The 24,641-nt window shown below is 38.7% G+C and overlaps 1 protein-coding gene across 5 annotated transcripts in view; it reads right to left on the bottom strand.

Moving 5' to 3' along the window:
- Positions 1–24,641, bottom strand: part of CSMD3 (CUB and Sushi multiple domains 3) — a 1,232,975-nt gene that overhangs the window by 797,039 nt on the left and 411,295 nt on the right. The window contains exon 1 of one of the 5 annotated variants that reach the window (XM_030553725.1): positions 17,743–17,842. The exons of 3 other annotated variants lie outside the window; for them this stretch is intronic. Coding sequence is in view for 1 of the 2 variants with exons in the window: in XM_030553726.1 (XP_030409586.1) it covers positions 17,743–18,054 (312 nt within the window). In the remaining variant the exon portion in view is untranslated. Of the gene's footprint in view, positions 1–17,742; positions 18,055–24,641 lie in introns of those variants that run through there. One more of the 5 variants, XM_030553726.1, reaches the window with a different exon arrangement.

A 24,641-nucleotide genomic window follows, 5' to 3' on the forward strand; every position in this document is an offset into this window, starting at 1 on the left:
ATATTCTAAGGCTGGTTTACAGACCACACATACAAATATACACTAAATATACCCCAAATCATTTTGCAAACTATCTAAAAACTATAGTGGATGCAGGGAGCTGATTACAAACCAGCGAGTGCACGAAAACATCATCGGCCACCAATCCTGTGAGATGTTGAGCACCTCTCCTTGGCAGAGGCACGCATTATCTCACAGGATCAGATCTTTATACATTATTGACCCAATTCTTGGTTGTCCAGTGTCTCATTATGCTAGTGGAAATGGGCCCTAGGGAATATCCTCAGTTGGTATATACCAGTGAAATACATCTTGACTTCCCCTCTACTCCAACAGGGCATGCAGGTGTGGGGAAAACAGAGCATCACCAAAACACACTGCACTCCAGTAAGTCTCAGAATTTAGCCATTATCTTGTTATATTGTGAGGAAGTGTTGAAATAATCTATAGCCTTTTCTATGGCACACATAATCTATCAGAAATCCTGACAAACATAATTGTATTTATCCTCACGATCGCATTTGGTCATGCCCAAGTTGTCTGAGTACCCAATGGCTTGAGCTGCTCATAGTCTGGGGGATGAGTGCCCAAACAACATTTTCCAATGTTCCCAGGAAGTGAGGTAATTTTTTGAAGTGTCTTGGAGCTGAGATTGCTCACTGCAAAGAAGAAGGAGAAAGGCATATGGTCTCAAAAACAACGGGTTGGGTTGGGTATAGTAGAAGGAGCTTGCCCACATAACATCCATTTACATTCATGAGAAATGCATATTGAGATCATGGACCTATTATTGTATTCTCTTCCTGTCAAATATAATATTCAAGCAATTCATCTCACGCAGAAATGGCAATATGGTCAAAGAGTTTGCATAAATATTTCAGTCAACAAATCACCCCCAAACTGCTCTTATGTACCTTATTCCAGTCCAAAGTATTTTAGCCCAAGTTATAAACGCATAAGCTTTCTCATGTGAAGGTCAACAAGTGCTTAAATACAGTAGCATCGGGCTACCCAATTATCCTTCCTGCCTCAAATCCTATTATTAGATTATTGTTTCCCAGAAATTAAAATGCACATTTTCTTAATTAAAGGGTTCATACAGAGCTTAATATACTATAAAACATGAACTTCATATATCATTTATTTTGTACACTCCTCAAGCTGATTATCACAAATTAACTTTCATGTTACTAAGCCAAAGCACCTAAAGGTGAAATCTCCCCACTTCCTGAACTGATTAATTTGTCTGGATGGAGGAATGGGAGAAGAGTCCACTTGACTGTATGTGGACATGCTGTGCAAATGCTATTGCAGCCTAAGGGCAGAAATAGGCTTTACAGTCCTAGTGTCTTCCTCTGGCTTCATAGCAAGGTTCCATCTTATCAGAATAAAACCAACAGAGTTCTATGGAAATTCAGTAGGGGTCTATAAATTAAGAACTATAGAACTGAAAAGAGTATAAGATACTTTCCATATGTTTTTAAACATAACATTCTTCAGCAGGGATATAATTCCCTATTAAAATCTGCAGGGTGGTTTAAAAACAAACAAACAAACTAGAGAGAGAGTATTATTTGCTATTACCAGTAAATTCTGTAGGGCTTCTCCATACACAAAGTACATTACAAAGGGGGGGTGTGCCTCATGAAATCCTGGAGCAGAGCCATACCAGTTTACCTTCTAGAGGGCCCGATGCACCAACGCATGAAGAGGAAAGATTTGCCTTTTTGTGCACAACATGGATTTTATCATAGTTATTTCAACTGACTGGATGGAAAATATATTTCTGTAATGTGTGACTACTAGGAAAATATTTAATGCAATATTTACTATTTTTAGAGTTTCAGAAGAAATGTTACCCTATTTTTGCTAAATTAAATAGTTAGTCATTTATCCAGCTAATCTGTATGTAGATTAATATCTTTGTCAACTGTTATGAAACATGGACATGATATAGTAATTAGATTTTTATGAAGACCATATTCAACATTCATTTCTTACATTGGGCTTGTTGCTTGCATGGTCTTGGAAGGAAGGAGAATTTTGGAAAAAAATCTTAAAAAAACATAAAGTGGTAGCTTTGTCTGGCAATAGCATCAGCTTTATACGCTCTTTTTTACTGTAGCATCGTCAGCTACAACCCGCAATTGAAGGGTTACTGTTCTCATTTTTGTTCATCAGTACAACATGACATACATTAAAACCATAATAAAGATGAGAATGATCCCCACAATTTGAATCCAGGTCCAAAATTGCCCAAAAGCATTAAGATTCAGCATTTGATTTGGCACACTTCTAAATAAAATGAAAAAATATTTAGTGTATTGCAAACCTTGTATGGACAATATCAAAATAATCTTTAAAAACATCCATGTGAAGAATGTACAGTTATCTCCTCTCATGACCCTAAGTTTTCTATACCTCAGGCTCCATTAAGCTTCATACTTGGAGATTTTATATTGTTTCACACCTTCGTCTGTTCCTTTATTCCAAAGACTCTGTCCTCAGGAGCAAGGTGCTCACTGATAAATTCAGTAGGTTCTCTTTGAAGGCCACTGCTGCAAAACTCAGTCACCACAGCTCTGCTCCAGACTTGGTTAACAAATTCTGATTTTATTATTAGAGGTAAATAAATACTTGAATGAACATATCTACAAATCATCTGGAAGTGCCCTCTTTACTCACTAAAACAAAGGAAAATCTGAGAAGATATTCCAGTTAAACTTCATTCTCAGAAGCTTCTGGGTCCCATGTCCTCTGAACTTGGTCTCAATGCCACCTACCCCATAGTTCGCACTCCTACAGACTAGTCCAGAGCATCCACTCCTTACACCTTCATTGACATCCCAGAAACTCTTTTTTTACCCAGTAATCCTCAACTCTCCCTTCTAATGGTCTTCACTCTATTGCTGGAATGGTGGCTCCTAGCAATCATATGGGCCTTTACGATGTCCTTGGATATTAATCACATTCTCAGGTCCAACCACTGGTTTTGCTCCCCATAGCCCCACCCATCAAATAACATTAGTTCAACACTTTACATGACATACTCCACATAGCTATTTACAGATAAGGAATGAGATGAAAAGTGACATGTCCAAGGTCACAGAAGGAGTGAGTGTCAAAGCCAGTATTTTAAGCTAGGTGTTCCTATCTCCCAGTCAAGACTATGACTTATATAGTATTTGTATAAACAAATACCAAATACAGACAGCTGTGATCTCAATACAATGAGTTTCGTAGGTATTCAGGTCTAACGGCCCTATTAACTACTAAATAGTAGTGTCTCTACTAAGTACAAGATATGAACAGAGTGTTAACTACTTATGCTAAACATCCTGTTCAAACCTTGTATTTAGTAGTGACACTTCAAATTAGTTTTCCAGACCTGAAGAAAATATTTTTTATAAAATCATAGGAAAAATACAGAATTATGTATTCCGTATTTTAAAATTATCCTTTTAGACAATCTACTATAAAAGGAAAACTGGAATCTGTCAAGTTCACAGCAACCTTGACTATTGCAGGTATGAGCACAGTAATCTAATGGAGTCCTCATATTCCATTTACTGTAAATGTAGCTTACCACAGCTTTAAAAAAAAATGAAAATACATAAATGTTGACTTAATTGAGAAGGTGAAATCAATAGAAGTTATAATTTCTAAACAAGAGGAGAGTTTGTTCCTACAATACTGTAGTAGTAGGAATATTCAAAGAAAGGCAGAGAGACTATAAAGTTGTCTAAAAATTCATGACAAGTGTTTGGACATGGTTCTCAGTTGCCCTGCACCCTGTATATTTACACCAGTGCAAAGTGAGTGCAGAATGTTACCAGATTATGATAATGCCCCTTTACACTTGTTTTCCCCTGATGTAATTAACTACACAAGATGCAAGGCAATGGAGATACAGGCTACTTGTTTCCCTGAGGACAGATACAGGCGGAACTCAAAACACTTTTACTTTCATTCTCTGTTCCCCTCAAGCCTCTCTCAAGTCATACCCATCTGCAACCCTGACAGTGGAGAAGGAGGAATGCATCACAAGATTAAATTAAAAAAACAAATCCTTAAATGATGTTGTCACTGAACCTGAATTCCCCACTCTGAACCTTAGCGTCCAAAAGATGGGGTACCAGCATGAATTCCTCTAAACTCAATTACCAGCTTAGGACCTGTAGCGCTGCCACCAACCAGGAATTCCAGCGCCTGGTACACTCTGGTCCCCCCAAAACCTTGCCCGGGGAATCCCAAGACCCAGACCTTCTGGATCTTAACAGAAGGAAAGAAAACCCTTTCCCCTACCATTACCTCTCCCAGGCTTCCCCTCCCTGGGTTACCCTGGAAGATCACTGATTCAAAACTCCTTGAATTTTTAAACAGAGAGGACAATTCACCTTCCTCCCTCCTTCTCCTACCCCCTCCCAGACTCTTCCTGAGAGAGAAAGTAATCCTGACACAGAGAGAAATTAGCCTCTCTCTCGCCCTTCCCTCCTTTCTCTCCACCAATTCCCTGGTGAATCTAGACCCAGTCCCCTGGGGTCTCACCAGAATAAAAAACAAACAAACAATCAGGTTCTTAAACAAGAAACTTTTAATTAAAGAAAGAAAAAACAATAGAAGTTATCTTTGTAAATTTAAAATGTAATAGGTACAGGGTCTTTCAGTTATAGACACTGAGAATACTCTCCCAGCCTAAGTATACAAGTACAAATTAAAATCTTTTCAGCAAAATACCAATTTGAACTCCTTCCAGCCAAATACACATTTGAACTCCTCCCAGCCAAATACACATTTGCAAATAAAGAAAACAACCATAAGCCTAACTCGCTTTATCTATCTAGTACTCACTAGTCTGAACTTATAAGAGCCTGTATTGGAGAGATTGGAGAGAAACCTGGTTGCATGTCTGATCCCTCTGAGCCCCCAGAGTGAACAACCACCAAATCTAACAGCACACCACAAAAACTGTTCTCCTGGTTTGTTTGCTTCATATCCTCTTTTTCCAAGCAATTCCCAGGACCAATTGAGAGGCCACCACGGAGGAAAGGGAATATAGAGGTTGCTGTCATAGAGGTAGCTGTGATCCCTTTTTGTGAGGATCTAGGGGTATGATCTTCCACCCCAAAATATATTTTCTCGTTACACCAAAAGTTTGAAGTAATGCCACTATGGGAGGTGGTGTCATGATTCCTAAAGAGGAAAGGGAGAAGGAGTCTAACATATATAGAAACTCTATCATAATAACCCACTAATGGCTAAAGAATTTTGAGAGAGATAAGAGTGTGGGAGCCACTTAGCTGACTGAGCCACTATGAGAGGGCCTAATAGGTCTTGGGAGGCTGCCATAGAACAATTAGCTCTGACCCTAATGTTGGTGAAAACATCTTGACCATGGGTCACATGTCAAGTGATGCAGCAATGTCTATCTGAGTCATTTTACAGCCTGAAAAAAATATCAGCAGGAGACATGAACTACTGTCACTATTCTTTGCAAAGGGATGATAACTCTCAGATTCACAGATTCCAAGGCCAGAAGGGATCACTGTGGTCCCCTCATTTGAACTCTCCCAACACATATTCCTAGAGCATATCTTTTAAAACATCCAATCCCCACTTAAAAATTGTCAGCGATGGAGAATGCATCATGACCTTTGGTAAATTGTTTCAATGGTTAATTACTCTCACTGTTAAATAATCATCAGCCTTCAGAGTTCAAGTCCCAATAGTTGACTATTTTTCTGCTTACCACCACATCCTATTAAGAAAAGGGACAATCAGACTCTGAAGAGGAGTCCAACCTACTCTTAGGATATGGCTACACTGCAATTAAATACCCGTGGCTCGCCCATGTCAGCTGACGGGGCTTGGGCTATAAATCTGTTTAATGGAGATGTAGATGTTTGGAGTCAGGCTGGAGCCCATGGTCTGGGACCCTGCAGATGTTTAATTGCAGTGTAGACATACCCTTATTGCAATTACATTTTGGTGTTTGAAATGGACTGGATTTAGGTTGTGCATAAAGCTTGGGAGGGTACTCTTCCTTGCCCCTCCCCTCTCCCTTGTGACTCCTGCTCTTCATTTAGGCAAATGCCCTATGTGGAAAATTGCCTAATTCATGACACAGAGTAAAGAAGATTTCTGCCTCAAGCAACTCTTTCTGCTTATGCAAAGTTCGGTTCCATACATTAATGTTTCTGTGCTTTTCCCACTGATCATATGATGGCACACAAATCAAATCAATTATAAAAAACCCAGTTATACACTTTCATTACCTCTGTGCAAAAAACAACATAGTTATCGAAATCAAGGTGCCATCCACTAACATAATTATGTTGAATGGATAGAATGGCGGAGGGATTATTTGCATACCTTATAATTTTGCTGACTAGAGGCTACTTTATAGTTTTTTTTTCCCCTTTAGGTAAACAGTTTTATTCACAATGGAATAAAATGCAAATGAGAATGGATGTAAACTTCCTTCCATAAAATGAAAAGCTCTGATAACTCAATGTATGTTATTTTATGCTTCAATGAAGCAAAACCTAAAGATGTAATTCTATTCACAACATGTGTTGCATTAAAATGTAACTTAATTTTGTCTTCAGTTTTTAATTGAGCAGTTTTTAAGCATATATATTCTCATATCCCAAGATTAAAGCTAACTATGAAAACTTTCAGAGAATAAGTCTGAATGACATGGCATATGCCAGATGTGATTTAATATGCAATTTTAAATGTCTTTTTTTGGCTTTTATTTGAGTTAAATGTACATTAATGGGTCCCTGCAAAAGAAAAACAAACATTTTTTCTCTAGCCTCTATTGAAAAATGTGACCTATATAGAGTGGAATGAGAACTGTAATGAATATCACTCTGCTGTAGCTGTCAACAAGACAGTATATTACAAACATTCCCACTTCACTACCTCTTCCAGGGGAAAAAAAAATAAGCACGCTGTTGATGTGTACATAGTTTACTGCCTCAGGTGGAAGTCATAACTAATACATAGAACAGGTTTATAATAGAGATTGCTATGATTATGAAATATACAAAAATGATAGATCCAGATCTGTGTCTGAACATACACAATGAAGAATTTCAGGTATAGATTTTATATGGGCACAGTACTAAACAAAAGGTGATGAAGGAACATATAGATTATAAGGCATGTTTACAAGATTTTGAATAATTTGAAAGCTACTGGTATTTTCCATCACAGGCGCATGAAATCTCTCTCTAAAGTTTTAAAATGAAGGAAACGGAAAATGATTAAGATGCCTTTGTGTTTATATGTATTTTATATAATATATAGTTAAGTTGAAGGTAAATTATTAGCTGATTATAAATTATATATTAGTAATAAAATATTTGAGTTACAACAAAATCCCATGGTAAAGAAAATATAATACATATTAAAGATGGAAAATACAGCCATCATATGTCAAAAAAAAATACACAGCAGCTATAAAAGCAGATATACGTAATAAAACACAGAACACTAAAATATATTTTAGAAATTACAGTCAACCAAATAAATATACTATAAGGAACCAGTATGCAATCAACAGTGCTGCATGCAAGAATAATTTGATTTAAAAAATAATCACAATTCATATTTGAAAAAAGCAGTCACTAAGGCTGCCTAACAGCAGTTGACATAACGCTCCCACAATGAATGTGGGGGGAAACCAACAAAATTTCTCTATCTGTAATAATGTGTCATTGAAAGTAATTAAATATGTAGACTGAAGCTGTGGACACTTTTACTATTATTTAGAAAAGAATTCTCAAGAAATATATGTGACGATGGCAGAGCAGGTGCCAGCTCATGCCAAGGCCTCTAGGCCTCAACTGAACACTGATAAATACATAGCTAAAACCCATCTGCCTCACCCATGTGTTAGAGCTGTAAAAATAGTATTAGAGTTATAAAAAATGTGTTTAGACTTCATGAAATGCTTGTAGGATGCGGCTTGTATTAATCTCACTTACAACATCTGTACCCACATTACAAAGGTGATATTAAGTGCTTGTATTGTAATTCTCTGTAACTGTATAAGTCATAAAACAAGAAAGAAGCATTAATTAATGCAAAATACTGGCTTCTTACAGCTGGTATTAAGTCCTGCCCACAAAGAAAGTCCAATTGAAACTAAATAAGCCATTGTGGAACATCAAAGAGTACTTTGTTAATTGCATTCCTCCCTTACCCCAATGAGAAGGAGATGTGCATGTGAACTCATCCCATCAGCATGAACTCTAGGGGGGAAGGATTAAAAATCCCTGACAAGAAAAAAAACTAAACCTCTGTGCTTTAAAAACTGTACCTCTATGGACTTTAAAACAGTAAAAACTGTATCTCTATGGGAGGGCAAGATTTCTATGCATAAGCAAGGGATCCCCAGCCTCTCAGCCTGGGTTAGCCCTGAAGGACATATGGGGCTTCTATATTACAGCAGTTTCTATCATCTTTTTGAACCTAAGACTGTAACTCATTGCTTTGTGTATGTTACCTGCTATAAACTTGTAAATAACTGTATGATTTTTTCTTAGTTAATAATTCTTTAGATAGTTTATTATAGGACTGGCTACAAGTGATGTTTTTGTTGTAAGATCTAAAGTGCAATTGACTTGGGGTAAGTGTCCAATCCTTTCGGATTGGGAATAACCTGAATATTCATGTGATTTTTGGTGTCAGGGATCATCTATCACAAAGGAAATCTTAGCTGGGTGGCAGGATAGATCAAAGTACGCCAGGGAACAGTCTGTGACTTCATGTTAAGGTTGTTATAGTGGCCGAGGACTTTTTACTTGATAATTGGCTGGTGAAATCTAATTACAAAACCCTGTTTCTTAACAGTCTGCTCTGATGTTGATACTCACACTCTTGAGCCACTGCAGGACATCTTGACAATATGTAACTGTTAAAGAATGTTTAGAACAAAACACCACCCCCCTCTAATGTTATTCTGAAAAGTAATCAGTACATGCCACAGCATTATGCTGGCAGCATGACAACTGTCAGAGACATATAGAATGAAGTTTCTAGAAGATGTTCTGGGCTGGTCAGCTGTTCACTATGGATGGCTGCTTCTGTTAGGTCTCAAAGTCAATGAGACTTCTGAAGTAAGCATTTTCATGAACATATGAGTAAGTAAGGTTGGGACTGCACTTCCACTCTAACAACCCAAATTTGTCTGGCAGTTGGACTGAATATCTGAGTAATTACCCAAATGCCTTAGTTTCCTTCATTTCTTTGACTGATGAGGTCAGCAAAGGATAGCTTCTACAATTTTTGAGATTGTGAGTAACAGGAACCTGTTTAATGACTATAGAAAGCATCATTTATAATGCACGATCATGTGATTTTGGCATAGTGATCCCTCTTTAAACTTGCCAATTGGCTTAGATATCTAAATAATTTTACCTTATTATTTGAAGGTACTCAAGGAGTTCCCCAAAAAGAATGTAAAGGAAGTGCAGGAGTTTTTGCAGTTAAGGACAAATGCAACCCACATTGACTTGAAGGCGGAAGGATGGCCCAGGAGTTAGGGCATTTTGGAGACCGAGGTTCAATTCCCTGTTTTACTGCAGATTTCCTCTGTGATCTTGGGCAGTTATTTAGTCTCTGTGCTTCAGTTCCTCCTCTGTAAAATGGAGACAAAAACACAGCCCTACCCCTGCTGTGAAGATAAATGCATTAAAAAGATTGTGAGGTGTTTAGATAATATAGTGGTAGGGTTCACACAATTATCTTAGCATAATGGTTTGTAAAATATGTATTAATGACAATGTGGTAGCCCTGCAAATATCCAATTTTGAGACATCACTTAGGAATACTATTGACTTAGCGCTCTCCTAGAAAGGGCTCACACCCACAGAGGAGCCACAGCCGAAGCTGTATCATATGCAGTCTTGATTCAGGAAGTTATCCACTTAGATCCTGTCTGTGAGGAGACAGCCTGTCCCTTTGTATGGTCTGCATACTACACAAACAGATGAGGGGAGTCCCAAAAAAGTTCAGTCCTGTCCAGAAAAAAAGGCTAGACATTGTATGTCAGACTATGTGTGAAGACGCTGCTCCTCCAGGTATGAATGTGGCTTCGGGAAAAAATACAGGCAAATATACTGGCTGGGTTAAGAGAAACTGAGAGATTATTTTAGATGCAAATTTGGGGTTTGGCCCCCAACATCACATTATCTTCAGAGAATGGCATGTAAGGAGGCTCTATCACTGAAGCCTGCAACTCACACACTCTTCTTGCAGATGTTATCACCACAAGGAATGCAATTTTCTGACATGGGAGAAAGGGAAAGGATGCCAGAGGCTCAAGTGGGGTCCCATCAGGACCTCCAAGATGGTGTTAAGGTTCCATAAGGGAATTGGTTCCTGTACTGGTGAATGGAGAGGAAGAATTCCTTTCAAGAATCTAGCCACCATGGCTCTGGAAAACACTGATCTTCCATGAATGGGTGGATGAAAGGGTGAGATCACTGCTAGATGTACCCACAATGAGCTAAGTGACCACTGAAGATGCAGAAAATACTTCAAGATGCCTTGGATACTGGCCAATGTTGGCTCAAATCTTTGGGCCAATGACCACGGTGAAAAATGCTTCCATTTTGCCGAATAGGCCATCCTGAGAGAGGATTTTTGACTACCAAGCAGGACTGGTTGAACAGCCGCTGAACATTGCTATTCCTTCTCATTTAACCATAGAGTAGCCACACAGTGAGATGCAGGGAGCTGAGTGTGGGATGCAAAGTGTGACTGTGATTCTGTGAGAGCAGGTTGGGATAGAGAGTATGGGATATTGGAGGCTGAATTTACAGTGTAAGAAGATAACCAACACTGCCTCATGCCAAGGCAATGAGGAGCCTGGCCCAATTTACTTTCAACTTTAGGATGATCTATGGAATGATTGGGATTGGAGGAAAAGCAAATAAAAGGGTCGATTGCCAGCTGAGATGGAAGGAGTCAGTCAGGGAGCCTGGACTGATGCCCCCTTAGGAGTAGAAGAGACAGCATTTCCTGTGTCTCTTGTTGCAAACAGGTAGATCATCAGAATGCATCAACTGCAAAGGTGACTCCCAGGACATATGCCTGCAGGGATCACTTGTGACTCAGGGAAAAATTCCTGCTGAGATGATCTGCTAGATGATTCTAGGACCCAGGCAAATGAACAGCCAGTGGGGTGATACTCTCCTTGTTGCAGAAGTGCCACAACCTTATCGCCTCTTGGCAGAGAACCCTGGAGTGTGCTCCCCTTTGCCTGTTCAAATAATACATCATGGTGGTTTGCAAAGGTGTGACAAACATTGTAGATGGCCCCAAACTCCAGCACATTGATATGCAGTGAGGCCTCCTGCTTTAACCACACACCCTGACCCTTCAGGAACCACAGATGTGCTCCACAACCAATCAGGAAGGCATCAGTGACAACAAATCTTGTTGGCTGGGGTTGGCTAAAGAGATCACCTTGACATACAGCTTCCAAAAGAGTCTACCAATGCAAAGAGTCCAGGCTGAGTCAAGGGATATGGATCAATCTGTCCAAGGGGTGAAGAGTTGGATAGTACACCATCCTGAGACATATTTGAAGGGTGCAAAGAAGCAATCTTACAAACTGGACCACCTGTGTGCAAGTGCACATGTGGCTCAAGAGCCTCAGGCACATCCAAACTGTCATGGAAGGCTGAGACAGCAGACTGAGACAAAGGTGGTGAATCGCCTGAAAACAGTTGGTCAGCAAAATGCTCTCAAACTTTTAGAGTCTATGACATCTTAAATGAACTCAATTTTCTGAGTGGGAACTGAAGCTAACTTTCTGGTGTTTAGGATGGCACCCTGACACAGGAGTAAGAGTGTAGCATGTACATTAGAAAGAGCTTTCTCTCTGGACTTGGCCCTCAGCAGCCAGTCATCCAGACACAGAATGATATAAATTTCCTTCTTCTTGAGATATGCCATCACCGCAACCATATACTTGGTAAAAACACGGGGGGCAGAAGAGACAGAGTGGAAGGACCATGTATTTCAGTGGAGCTCCGCCATAACAAACCAGAGGTATTATCAGTGGCTTGGCAAAATTGCCATATGAAAATAAGTGTTCTGGAGGTCCAGTGCACCAAACCAGTCATTTTGAGAAAATACAGGGAAGATAATTGATAGGTGACCATTTGGAACCTCAGGTACCTGATATATTTGATGAAGTTGCAAAGGTCTGGATTTGGAAACCAGAAAGTACCAGAAATAAAGCCCTTTACCCTTTAGTACTTTACTTTTCCTTCACCACTCCCCAAACCAGCAGAGATTAGACCTGCATAAGGGTCCCAGAAGAGGGACGGGGAGAGAGGAAAGGGAGAAGTGGAGAGGAACTGGACAACATAGCCCAATCTGGATATGTTTAGGATTCAGCTGTCAGTTGTTACTGAGCCCCAAAACATCAAAAAAGTCAGCCAGCCTGTCCCTAACAGAAGCAGGGTAAAGGGAGTGATGATGGGACCATTGCTTTGGACAAAGGAGTCAAAATGGGTTTTTGGGGAGCTTCAGGCAAGAACGTGTCACCTGACCAAACCCAAGACCCAAATGCCTCCTCCTCTGCGATCTATGCTTCTTCCTAGGGTAGACCTACTGTCTCTGGGGAGGAAAAGGGTGCTCAAAAGGTGTGTTGCAGATGATGTTGCCATAAACATGTAGTTCAACTTTTAACTTTCCAAAACAGAAAGTTTACTACTTTGTTTCTGCTGTATATATTTTTAAGACTCTGACATGGATTATTCATCATTATTTAATCAAAATGATTTCAAATTAACTTTATGCCTTTGTCTGTGAACAAAGTGGACCAAAAAAAAAAGACAGCTCTTACGTATTGCTCAACTGTGGCAAAACTCCTATTGATTTCAGTAGGAACCAGGATTTTATCTTAAGCCCTCTTAACCCTGCTCTGGCAGTAAAAAGTGTCCTTAAAATGGTTACAAATATAATTTATGCCCACAAGACCACGGTGCTGTAAAGTTGCAGTAATGTAAATGAGCATCAGGCCTCATAATGTTCATTACAGATAAAACACTCTCCATGGTATGCTCCCTTCATCCTGGCTCACGAAGCCTCTACTATCTTCTCATTCAAATTCCCCCTGAAAGCTCTCATTTCTGGGGCATTACCTAAAAGAAACAGTTAACTCTTCCCCATCCCTCAAAAGACACAAGAACTGAAGCATCAACATGTACACATGACAAAAATTAGGTTGTTGTGATAGTATCCAATTCACATAAAATAAGAGCCAGTTTTTTTTTTTCAAATTTAAATTAGTGGCCACGTACTGTGGCCCCAACCATGTTTCCTGTTAAATCAATTATAATACTCCATTGTCATAAGTGGTACTGGATCATATCTAACTCTGTGTCCAAAATAAGTATTCCGTTTTAGAAAATGTTGATAGACCAGGAAAATATCCACTAAAAACAAGGATTTAAAATCACCCTTCATTGCTCCCTATGTGTAAGAGAGGCATCAGAGCAGAAATTATTAATACTATGGATACAAATTAAGGAAGAGATTTAATGGCTGAGAGACCCCAAGAGATACACCTGATATTGAAAATTCACACAAAGAACATGCAATCATTGAATTATCTAAATGCAACAGAAACTATGTACTGTACTAGGAGTATGTGTCATGTCTATTACACAACAGCTACTGTAGCCCGTCATCAGGAGTTGACATGAATCACAGCAACAGTCAGTAACTCTAAAGCTACCAGCACACTATAAGCTCTCTGGACATTGGTTAGTTGGACAGTAGAAAAAGACCAGCAGTGATAAAGTATCTTTTACATATGTCATTAATGCATTGATGGCCAGTCTCCCAGGATGTAATTGCTTTAAAAGACAAGGGATTGCAGGGAATGGGTGGTTTACTTTCTCCCTGATTTCTTTCATGTTTGAAGAAAATAGATCAGTTCACATATTTACTGTTTTATGCTTCAGATCTACTTAGCACTAGACATTGCTGTTTCAAGGTATGCACAATCTGAATGAGGGCAGACTATTCATGGCAAGAGTTTTTATTTTTGTTTTGTGGGAAGGGAGCTAGATAAACTTTTCTGAGCCAGAGTCAATTGTTAAAAAACACAAACAACCTGTTACAATTTTAGGCCCTGATCCTACAAGGCTGTATATGAGCAGCACTGTTGAAGGCAAGGGTAGGCATAGGGTGCTTATTATCTACTTATAATTAAATATCAATGCCATCCCAAAGGCAAATGCAAACACACTTTAGAAGTCCTGCTCCCATTGAAGTCAATGGCAAAATTATTATAGATTTCAACGGTGCAGGATTGGTTTCATATGTAAATCTTTGAATACTGAGAGTTGTATTAATCATAGAATTTCAGGGTTGGAAGGGACCTCAGAAGGTCATTTAGTCCAACCCCCTGCTCAAAGCAGGACCAGTCCTAACTCCCCCCCAATTCCTAAATGGCCCCTCAATAATTCAGCTCACAACGCTGGGTTTAGCAGGCCAATGCACAAACCACTGAGCTATCCCTCCACACCATACTAAAGTGCTAGTAATGATCTAAAATAGGGAAAGAGGACAAATGAGTCAGTTCTAACTGGTCATCAACTGTCAGAAAAGTATTTTCCTTGTCCATCATTATTGCTCAAACAGCAGATGGCCATGATCCCAATATTAATAGTAGGCTACACCTTGGGAAATGTACATATGCTAGACATAGGGGAAAAAAGTGTATAACTGTGCTTAATCATAGGTTAAAATGAAACATTCTGAGAGCAAGTATGCTTTGCCTTTCTAAAAGTGGATCATATTTTACTGATAGATTTTGTGGCTTTGGGAGCATAATTCTTAACTTTTGGAGTTAGAACCAAGAATTCAGAAAATATATACAGAAGAGGAACTGACATTGTTTGGTGTCTGTCAGACAGTAATGTGGTATCAAAGTTTGACACAGTTTGGTTTGCTTATAGACTTTAAAAAATTTCATAGGAATATAGGATTTGTCATGCAGGGCCAAACCAGTAGCCCATCAAATCAAATAACCCATCTCTGTTAGTGGCCAATATCAGATATTTGAGTGGAAGGCACAGGAAACCCCATGGGGAACAATTATGGAACAGTCTGTCCAGAAGATAAGTTTATTTCTAACAGCATCAGCTACTAGTTGACTTATGACCTGTGGTAAGATGATTTATCTCCTTGTTGTCTCTACAAGAACTTGAATAGAACTTTGAGATAAGCTGAACTATACTGAAGAAAATTGCAGGTTATCTAATTATGACAAATTTTACATGCCTACCATATTACATATGACTGACCATTAACCAAAAATAGCATATATGTACACTATGTATGTACAGCTAACAGCATTAACATGTACAGTATAAGTTTGGTATGATAAGGTAAAATGAAAGATTGTGGAAAGTAAAATGTCAAATGGCAGCTTCATGGATGTTAAGATAATAAACCACAAGTGCACTAATATACTCGATTCAGTAAAATAAAGACATTTTCATACTTGTCAAGAAGGCGATGAGGGGTGAACTTCAAAGTTCAGAGGTTTAAGTTTGTTTCAGATACTATAAAACAATATTTATAAATACATACATTACATTTCATTCAACTTATTTAGCAAACCATACAAATATTACAAGCTATGGCCCCAATCCTGAATAGAGAATCACTTGCACAGGCTTCTGAAGTATTCAGAGCCTGCAATGAAATCAATGGGTCTCCACATAGGCACAAGGACCCACAGTACTCTGTAAAGATAGCTTCCTCTATTATTAAACTATAACAGCCGACACAGAAAATGGCAGGCTTTAAAGAACACACAGGAAGAAACTGCCTGTCTGAACTTCTGTGCACATAAAAGTAGATTTGGGCTGGGCTCTGTGAAGCAGCTTTCTAGAGCAGAGACTATCTTCATCTGTTTGTCACTATTTTAATATAAATCTTTAATAAATAATAATATCTCAGAGTTTGTTGCTGTCTCATCTTTTTCTAATACAGTTTGCTCATTCCTAACAGAAGATTTTGTATTTTAATATAATAATACAACATGACGTTTCAGATTCTCTTTAAGATGCACTGGCTGAAAGGACAGTTTAGAGAAGAAAAGACAGTAGGAAACCAGCAGGAAGGACAATGTATCTTGTTGAAGAGATTACATATTGTAGATAGAAGGGATTGCATATGTATGATTGCACTATCAGTTCAAAATTACTATGCTCAATGAGTGCTACAATACGTGTTTCTATACATTATTATAACGGCCTGGAACAGACTTGCTTTATTTGATGAAGCATGACCCTTCCCCTGTCTTTCTTTTCTGACCAAAGATATTTTCAAGTACATTTTCCTACAGCTATTTTGGGCCAAATTCTACGCATTTACATGAGTGAATATCCATGAAGATACTGCAGATTTACACCATTTACACCACAGTATAATGTGGCTCTCTGTATTTAATGATTACATTTATTTGATCATTTCATATGGAAAGTATGTCCAATGCTCACACGTTAGTATTTCAGATTCTCCGATTCAGAGTGCAGAATGTTTTCAGATACTATAAGGCTAGGTCCTCAGCTGGTATAAAACAGGTTAGAGCACCGTGGAAGCAAATGGAACTACACCAAAATATATCAGGTGAGTATCTGACCCTGTGTGTTTGTGATAAGATCACAATAGATTTCTCACTTGAAAGTTACTTAAACTAGCAGCTATTGAACCATTTACGTATGAACTGTGCTGCCCTTTAGCCCTTTGATGTTCATGAACCTATGGATTAGCATATATACAAAATTTCAATAGCTGTCAATAGTGTAACATTTATCTGCTCCTACCATGAACTTTCTGGAGGTGCTGGCATGAAATAGCAAAATAGGTGACACTCACTCTATATTTTAATTTAGATGCAGATTACATTAAAGAATTTGAACTATGTTTGTTTCTAAAACCATTATTTCAGACAGTCAGTTACCTTTCAGCTAAAATAGGCTGTTTTGTTTACATTCCAAAAATCCCTCACTGCTTCTCTTTATAGACTAAGTCATTTGGATACAAGAGGATGTCAATTTTAAGCTATTAGCGTTTGACATTGAATTCCCCTTTTGCCCACTCTGCTTCATTCATTAACTTTTGTCTGGCAGAGAGACAACATACTGATGTTTTAATAAAAAGCCAAACTACAGTTATAGATTTCTTTTTTTTCCCCTAGGTGTGGATATCAGCTGGGTTTTTTTTTAGGTACCACAGCAGCTTGTAATGTATATTTTTTTTCAATGTCATAGTTGGTCATGCCTGCATAAATATATAACATTGATGTTTAGTTTAATTTTTATGTTCCCTTTCTGAACTTTATCTGATCTCACTTATACTAGTGTAAATCAGAAGATCCAATAATATAAATCAAAGTAAGAGTAATCATAATTAGGCCCTACATTTCTCTGTCTCTTTCCCTTTCTATAATTAGACCAAATTTTCTCTGTTACAACAGCTGTTTCTTACAGGTTCCTTTTCCATCCCTCTGCCCACTAGAATCAAAACTGCACACATCCCTTTCTTCAGTTTTAATCTGACTGAAAACCTGTCTCTTAGTTTTCACCACTTGACTCAGTTTCACTGTCTGATTCTGTAACTGACTTTTCACCATTTGCTTGTGTGAAATACCTGCGTTTGTAACTAAATGGGCACAAGTAAAATAATTTCCAATACCTCGATGAGCAACAACTGCAAGTTCTTTAGTTCTTTCTATCTGCTCAGCATTTCTTGGTCTTCTTCTTGCACTTTGTATGTTTGCTTGATGAAGGGAGAGCATTTCCTTGGAAGTGGTGGTTTCCAGAATTGATTTTCTGAGATTCATAGCTTGCACTCGCTGCTCTTCGGAAAGTCTATGGCTGGTGACAGCAGTAACACTGGATACAGTAACATCAGCAGATGTGCTAGCAACAGTAATAGCACCAGTAGTAGCCGCAATATGCTCCTCTAACTCACCAGTGGAGGCAGTTTTGGTCAAACTGGAAGAACCTGTGGGACACATAGTAGCACTGGATGCTAACTTTTTCTTTTGAATTGTGTTTTCTGAACAATTTATTAGATTAAATTTCCCTCTGTTTACCACTGCAAAGACAACTGAAATGGAGAGAGTCCATAGCAGTTCAGTTTTAAAAATTGCAAGTAATCAGAACATTTGTGTGTCAGTAAACACAATGTGCCTGTACTGACTATTACACACATCATATTTGAATTTAAAATACCTTGCAAAAATTAAAGTACAGTACTTCTTGGGTTACCAACCAGGTTGGCAGCAACAGATCACTCATTGCCAGCACACACCTGAAGGCAGCCTACCTAAAACAAAAAAAGATAACTACATCTATATGGTGAGTGAGGGGGCAACTGAATAATGCTAACTACCCTAGCAAAGCTGACACTGGCTGACCGTAGTACATCACAGCCTATGGAGGTGGTGCCGGCTTTCTCATCCTACTCCAACAGCTGTGGTAGCTTGTAAACCTTTCTCAAATGTAGATTAAAAAAAACTCTAAGTTCCAGTCTTTCCAGTGTTGCTCGAGTAAAGACATGAAAGACATTTCACTCCTGACAAGGAAAAGGACAGAAGGGCACTAGAAGGTAAATGTTTTAATAAAAGAATCACTTTGCATAGCCATTTACACTTGGTACCATACAGAACCTTTAACGAATGTGGTACACATACTCCAACACCATTACATCTTTCAGATCCCACTGCAAGATCACATATGCTATAACACTTAAAAGAAATCAGCCAACCAATAAGTATTTGCTTGAACATCAGTTAGGAGATGATTTAATTAAACAATATTTGAACTATCTGGCAAAGTGAAATTGTACAATAGATAAACTATGCAAGTCACATGGACTTATTTTTGTTAATCTTGTGCTTTCACCCCATGCTCTTCCATCCTCTGTTTCTCATTCTCACTTGCCACATATTTGGCACATATTTGACTGCAAGCTAGAGTTGCCAATTTTGGTCACAATCCTGGAGAGTTGGCAACCCTACTACAAGTGCTTTGAGGCAGGGATCACCACTTATGTGTTTTACAGCAGTGATTCTCAAAGCCGGTCCACTGCTTGTTCAGGGAAAGCCCCTGGTGGCTTTCTTACTGTGTCCACAGGGTCAGCCGACTGCGGCTCCCACTGGCAACGGTTCGCTGCTCCAGGCCAATGGGGGCTGTGGGAAGTGATGCGGGCCGAGGGATGTGCTGGCCACCCTTCCCACAGCCCCCATAGGCCTGGAATGGCGAACCGTGGCCAGTGGGAGCTGTGATTGTCCGAATCTACGGACACGGTAAGTAAACAAACTGGTCCGGCCAGGGGCTTTCCCTGAACAAACGAGGACCAGCTTTGAGAACCACTGTTTTACAGCACCTAGCACACGGGGGGGCCCTACCATTTACTGGGGCTGCTGGGTGAAATTGCAATGCAAATACATAATAATAATTAAAGCCAGTGTAGTGTGAACTGTGCAGCCTTATACTACAATCTTAAGATTTAAAAGAAGCACATTTTTTTAAAACAGAGCTTTACCAGTGGTTTGGTACAATAATTGGTAAAGGCTTCTGGATATCCTTTCAGCTGATAACATTCCATGTTTCTATATTCACTGTCTAGCTGTGTTTCCACCAACCAGACTTTGAGAACCTGCCCTCTGTACGCATCTAAGCGTTCTAATAGACACTGCATGGGGAAAGTCATGCAGACTTTTTGTTCAGCTTTAGGGGGGGAAAGATTTACACACTACAAAACAGAATAATAAGAGAAACAGAATGGAATTTGGCTGTATATAACACCTTTCATACTCAAGATATATTAAATCTCTTTATAAAGTAATTTAATGTAGTAACTGTGGTGGCAAACAGAACAGCCGTTATGTATTCAACAACTCACACAGTCTCTGACATTAAAATGAGTTTTATTTGCATGGGGAATGTTGTGCAGAAGACTTGGTGTTCTGCTGCTCTTTCTGAAAAATGTCACAGTAACAGGATCTGTAAGTTCCATGTGGACTGTAATTAAAATACATGCCAAGCATTATTCTTATTACAGACCAAAGGGACCTTGAGTTGGTATCTGTTCCAAAGTACAGCCCTTCTAAAAGTGCAGCAGCACTTCCCCTTGAAGTATTGCAAGACCTTGACAACACCAGGGAAAAACACAGATTTAAAAAGATGACATTTTAGCAAAGGGGGGAAAAAAATTACTAATTGAACCAGGATGACACCAATATAAATAAAAACTACTATTTATTCTAGAAAAAAGCAGCAGGCTGGAGCCACAGTTTATGAACAATTTTGAAAGATTGCACTAGTCATGTTTTGTGACGTGATGGGACTTAAAGTGCTTTTGTGGTTAAAACCCACAAACTCCATTTCTCCCTAGAGGGATGGTTTTGAACACAAAGCCCTTTGAAGCAAAGAGCCCTTTACACGATTAATTATATAACTGATCCCTGAAGCTTCCAAACTATGAACAAATATTATTGACACCAGGGGTTCTCAAATTGGGAGTCGTGACCCCTCAGGGGATCCTGTGCTTATTACATGAGGGGTCCTGAGCTGTCAGCCTCCACTCCCAAACCCTGCTTTGCCTCCAGCATTTATATTAGTGTAAATATATAAAAAGTGTTTCTAAATTATCAGAGGAATCACACTCAGAAGCTTGCTGTGTGAAAGGGGGCACCAAATACAAAAGTTTGAGAACCACTGATTTACACCATGCTGGCACCTGTGGAGAAAGAGGCAGTCTCTGCTACTACCAATATCTAATTTAAAACCAAATTATATTAAGGGTTTGAGGCCAGTTTACATAATACTAGATATGTGGTGTTTCAAAAACTGTTACAACTTATTGAACACTCCATTTGAAAACCTTCAGTAAGCAAAATACCACTTATTTAAAGCCACTTACTTAAAGCTCCAATGGTTTGTGCAATGAAAACTGTAGCGACTGGCTACACAAAATTACCTTCAAGTAAAACCCTTGGCTTGTTGTTCTGTCGTATCAATTTACAACACAAAAATGGACTCATGCAGATGATCAGTAAAAAAGTAAATGGAGCATGGTCTGAGTTAATGCAGAAGATATCAAGACGAAGCCAGAGCTCTGTTTATGCTACTCTAGATAAACAATTTAAGTTACAATTGAGAATTTATAATACATGAATGGTTCTCTAAGCAATATTTACTTGCAATCTGTAAAAAATACAAAGCTTGATGTGATAAAATTCCTATATACCAAATTCCTAGAAGAGGTCTATACAAATCAGGGCTACCTGCATAACATAGTCTAGGGGTTGAAATGGAACTTTGCTTCAGACACTTGTCATAATTGAAGTCCGGTGATCTAGCTGGTTCTAAACACAGTATTCATATTTCTTTTTCTCTCTTCAGTGGTTTATCTCATAACATCTTGGCATATGTATCAGTATTTCCCCCCTCTTACTCTTTCCCACCCCTTCCCCAGGCATTGTCAGCCAGATGGTCATCTGACTACCTAGTGTTAGAAGAGCAGGGAGAAGCCAGCAAGAACTTTATTTTAACATTATGTGTATTTTTCATATATATTTATGGCAATATCTTCCAAGAGCAATCATGCATTAATTCCCAAGTGGATTTAATACTTTCCATTTCTTTCTGAAATATTATGTGGGAAATTCTAAAATGACAGATAAGCTGTAGAACTATACAAGACAGCAACGCAAAACAGAGAACATTGCCCCAAAATCTTAAACTCCTAAAACTTTGGGTCCTGCAGGTATATGGAAGGCCCATGAACTTTCTGGTCTATGCAAGTGCTGAGGCTGCTCCCTGCTCTGTAACCATACTTTCTCTATTTTCCCATCGGTATTAGCCCAGCAAAGTGGAGAAAGCAACTGATAGCTAGACGTAGCCCTGGAAGTAGATTATTAATAAATGTTAGAAATAGAAGTATTTATAAATGCAAATACTGGAATGTACACAGGGTTCCATTGGTGAAGTCAAAGTTGAGGAAAAAAGGAGGCAACAGAAAATACTAGCAGAGTAATTATGGGCTACTTCCACTATGCAAATGTAACCATCCTGCTTGACCATCCCATTTGGAAATAAAACATTTTCTCAAAACCAAACTGTTTTATCTGATGCATACAAGAAAAGGGGCCACTTGTAATTGCTTCTGAGTAATACAAAAGAGTTGGATCAGAATTCATTATGAGTAAGCCATTAGTGGCAGTGACCATAATATAACTCTGATATCCTCAGAGAGGGTTCTCCTACCAAGAGGCAGAGTTGTATAACTGAGCTTCAAAAAAGGAGATTTTAAAAAAGATATAGAGAGGAAAAAGAAGCTTCAAGGGAAAAAAGTAAGAAATTAAAATCCAAATAATCTAAGAAGAGGATGCTTAATGATAACTTATTTGACTTGATGTATTTAGAATCTAAGTTATAAAAAAGAGAGGGATGAAATCTCATTAGATGAACATACTTTAAGTGAATCAATAGAACATTCATTGAACAAAGATCATTATGAAAAGAGGTATAATTTAGAGCAAAATAGCTGAGAGAGTAAATTATATGATTAAAAGCCAAAGTGCATGAGTTTGTATAGGGAAAAAAAAACCCACAAATCAAACCAAAAAAACCCCGATCTTTAAAAATCCACCCCTAATATAACTAAGAAAATGGAACACATTTGTGCAAGTAAGAATAAAAATGACAATCAACTGGACTAAAAGTAATAAAGTTAGAAGAGAAAAATACCATAGAAGTGCTTTGGCTCCTCACACCAAGAAAGTACGGAGGGAAATGAATAGACTAGAGATATTGCAGAATGAAACTTAAATGAGATTGTAACAGGTCCAGCTACCACCTGAGTGCCCCAATTTTGGCCTAGGGTGATCAGATGTCCCAATTTTATAGGGACAGTCCCAATTTTTGAGTCTTTTTCTTATATAGGAACCTATTACTGCCCCACCTCCATCCTGATTTTTCACTTTTGCTGTCTAGTCAACCTATTTTGGCCAGAGGTCACTTAGTAGGCACCCTGCCTCAATTTACCTTCTGCAGTGCTCCTTACATAAACTGTACCAGTCCACAGTCCTGAAAACATTCCCATTTGGGGTCTAACTTATTTATATATAATTCATAACAATACTTAATCCTGGGGCTTCTTTCCTTTACTCAGAAGAGAATCCTCCTCTTACCTTGTCCACTCCCTCACCTTCCTGCCTTTTTGCTCACTGCAGCTTGCATCAGCCTTCTACCTCTGTCACAGCTTCCTCTCATGGTTTCTGTTTCCCTTTGGCTGTTTATAGAGTCCAGCTGCCCTCTACCAGGCCCTACCTAGGCTATTAATAAGGCACAGGTGGGCTGGACCATGTAGAAATTACAGAGACCCATCACACTATGAATGGGGTGAATGCAAGACTGACTTTGTTTCCTGCTTACAGACTCTTACCCTCTTGCACTTTGTCTCCTAGTGGTAACTCTAAATGTTCACCATCACTAACACCACAGTCCAGTTCCCTCTTAAACGGCCCAATCTACAATGTGACAAACATATTTGCACAAGATTTCCCTTGTAGGAAAGTCTATCTCTAGATCCTAGTCCTGGACTGACGCATGTTATGTAGTGCTGTGAGAATTACAAACTCTCTGAGAGAACTGTTTGATGGACTATGGGAGACAATAGTTTCCTCTTCATATCATCATGTGCAGGTTTGAGGAGATGCCTGAGAGCTAGAACAGGGTTATTGGTGACTTCCTGGGCAAAGATAATAGCTTAAGGATACACAGTAGAGGACATTGGCCAAGTGATGGACTCATGCCTATGAGAAGCCAAATGCAAAGAAATAATTTACACATCTTAAAAATTCTCTTTCTGAGGGGAACTTATTGTTTATACAGATTGGTGTCTGTAGCATATTTTAGGGAAATTTGTGTCATGTTTAATAATGAAATGTATCATTTATTTGTATTCCAGTAATGTCTGGAGGATTCAATTGAGTTCAGATACAGCTAGATACAGTACATACACAGTAAGAGAAAATTCCTGCTCCAAACTGCTTGCACTTATTTAAGTGACTGATAAGCTTGACAGATTAAATTGCAATAAATGTGGTTTTTATCAGCATTCTGAATAATGTAAGCCCAAAAGAGCTGAATCACTAAAAAAAAAGGATGCAATTTATCATTATAAGCATCTACTATACTGCAGGCTATACTGAAGACTAGTCCATTTTTTAAAAAGGTTGAAGGGTGATGCTGGGAATTATAGATTCATGATGCTTATCTAAATACTGAGAAAAATATTTAAGAAAATGAATACAGATTTATTAACTTATCTGATCCTGCCCTGTTGTGATAATCTGGGGGTTCAAAGAGTCTGGGGGAAAAAAAAGATAAAATAATGGAGATATACCCATCTCCTAGAACAGACCTCAAAGGGTCATTGAGTCCAGCCCCCTACCTTCACTAGCAGGACCAAGTACTGATTTTACCACAGCTCTAAGTGGTACCCCCACGGATTGAGCTCACAACCCTGAGTTCATCAGACCAATGCTCAAACCACTGAGCTATCCTTGTTGCAAGAAT

The sequence above is a fragment of the Gopherus evgoodei genome, chromosome 2 (genome assembly GCF_007399415.2).
Source record: "Gopherus evgoodei ecotype Sinaloan lineage chromosome 2, rGopEvg1_v1.p, whole genome shotgun sequence".
Taxonomy (NCBI): Eukaryota; Metazoa; Chordata; order Testudines; family Testudinidae; genus Gopherus; species Gopherus evgoodei.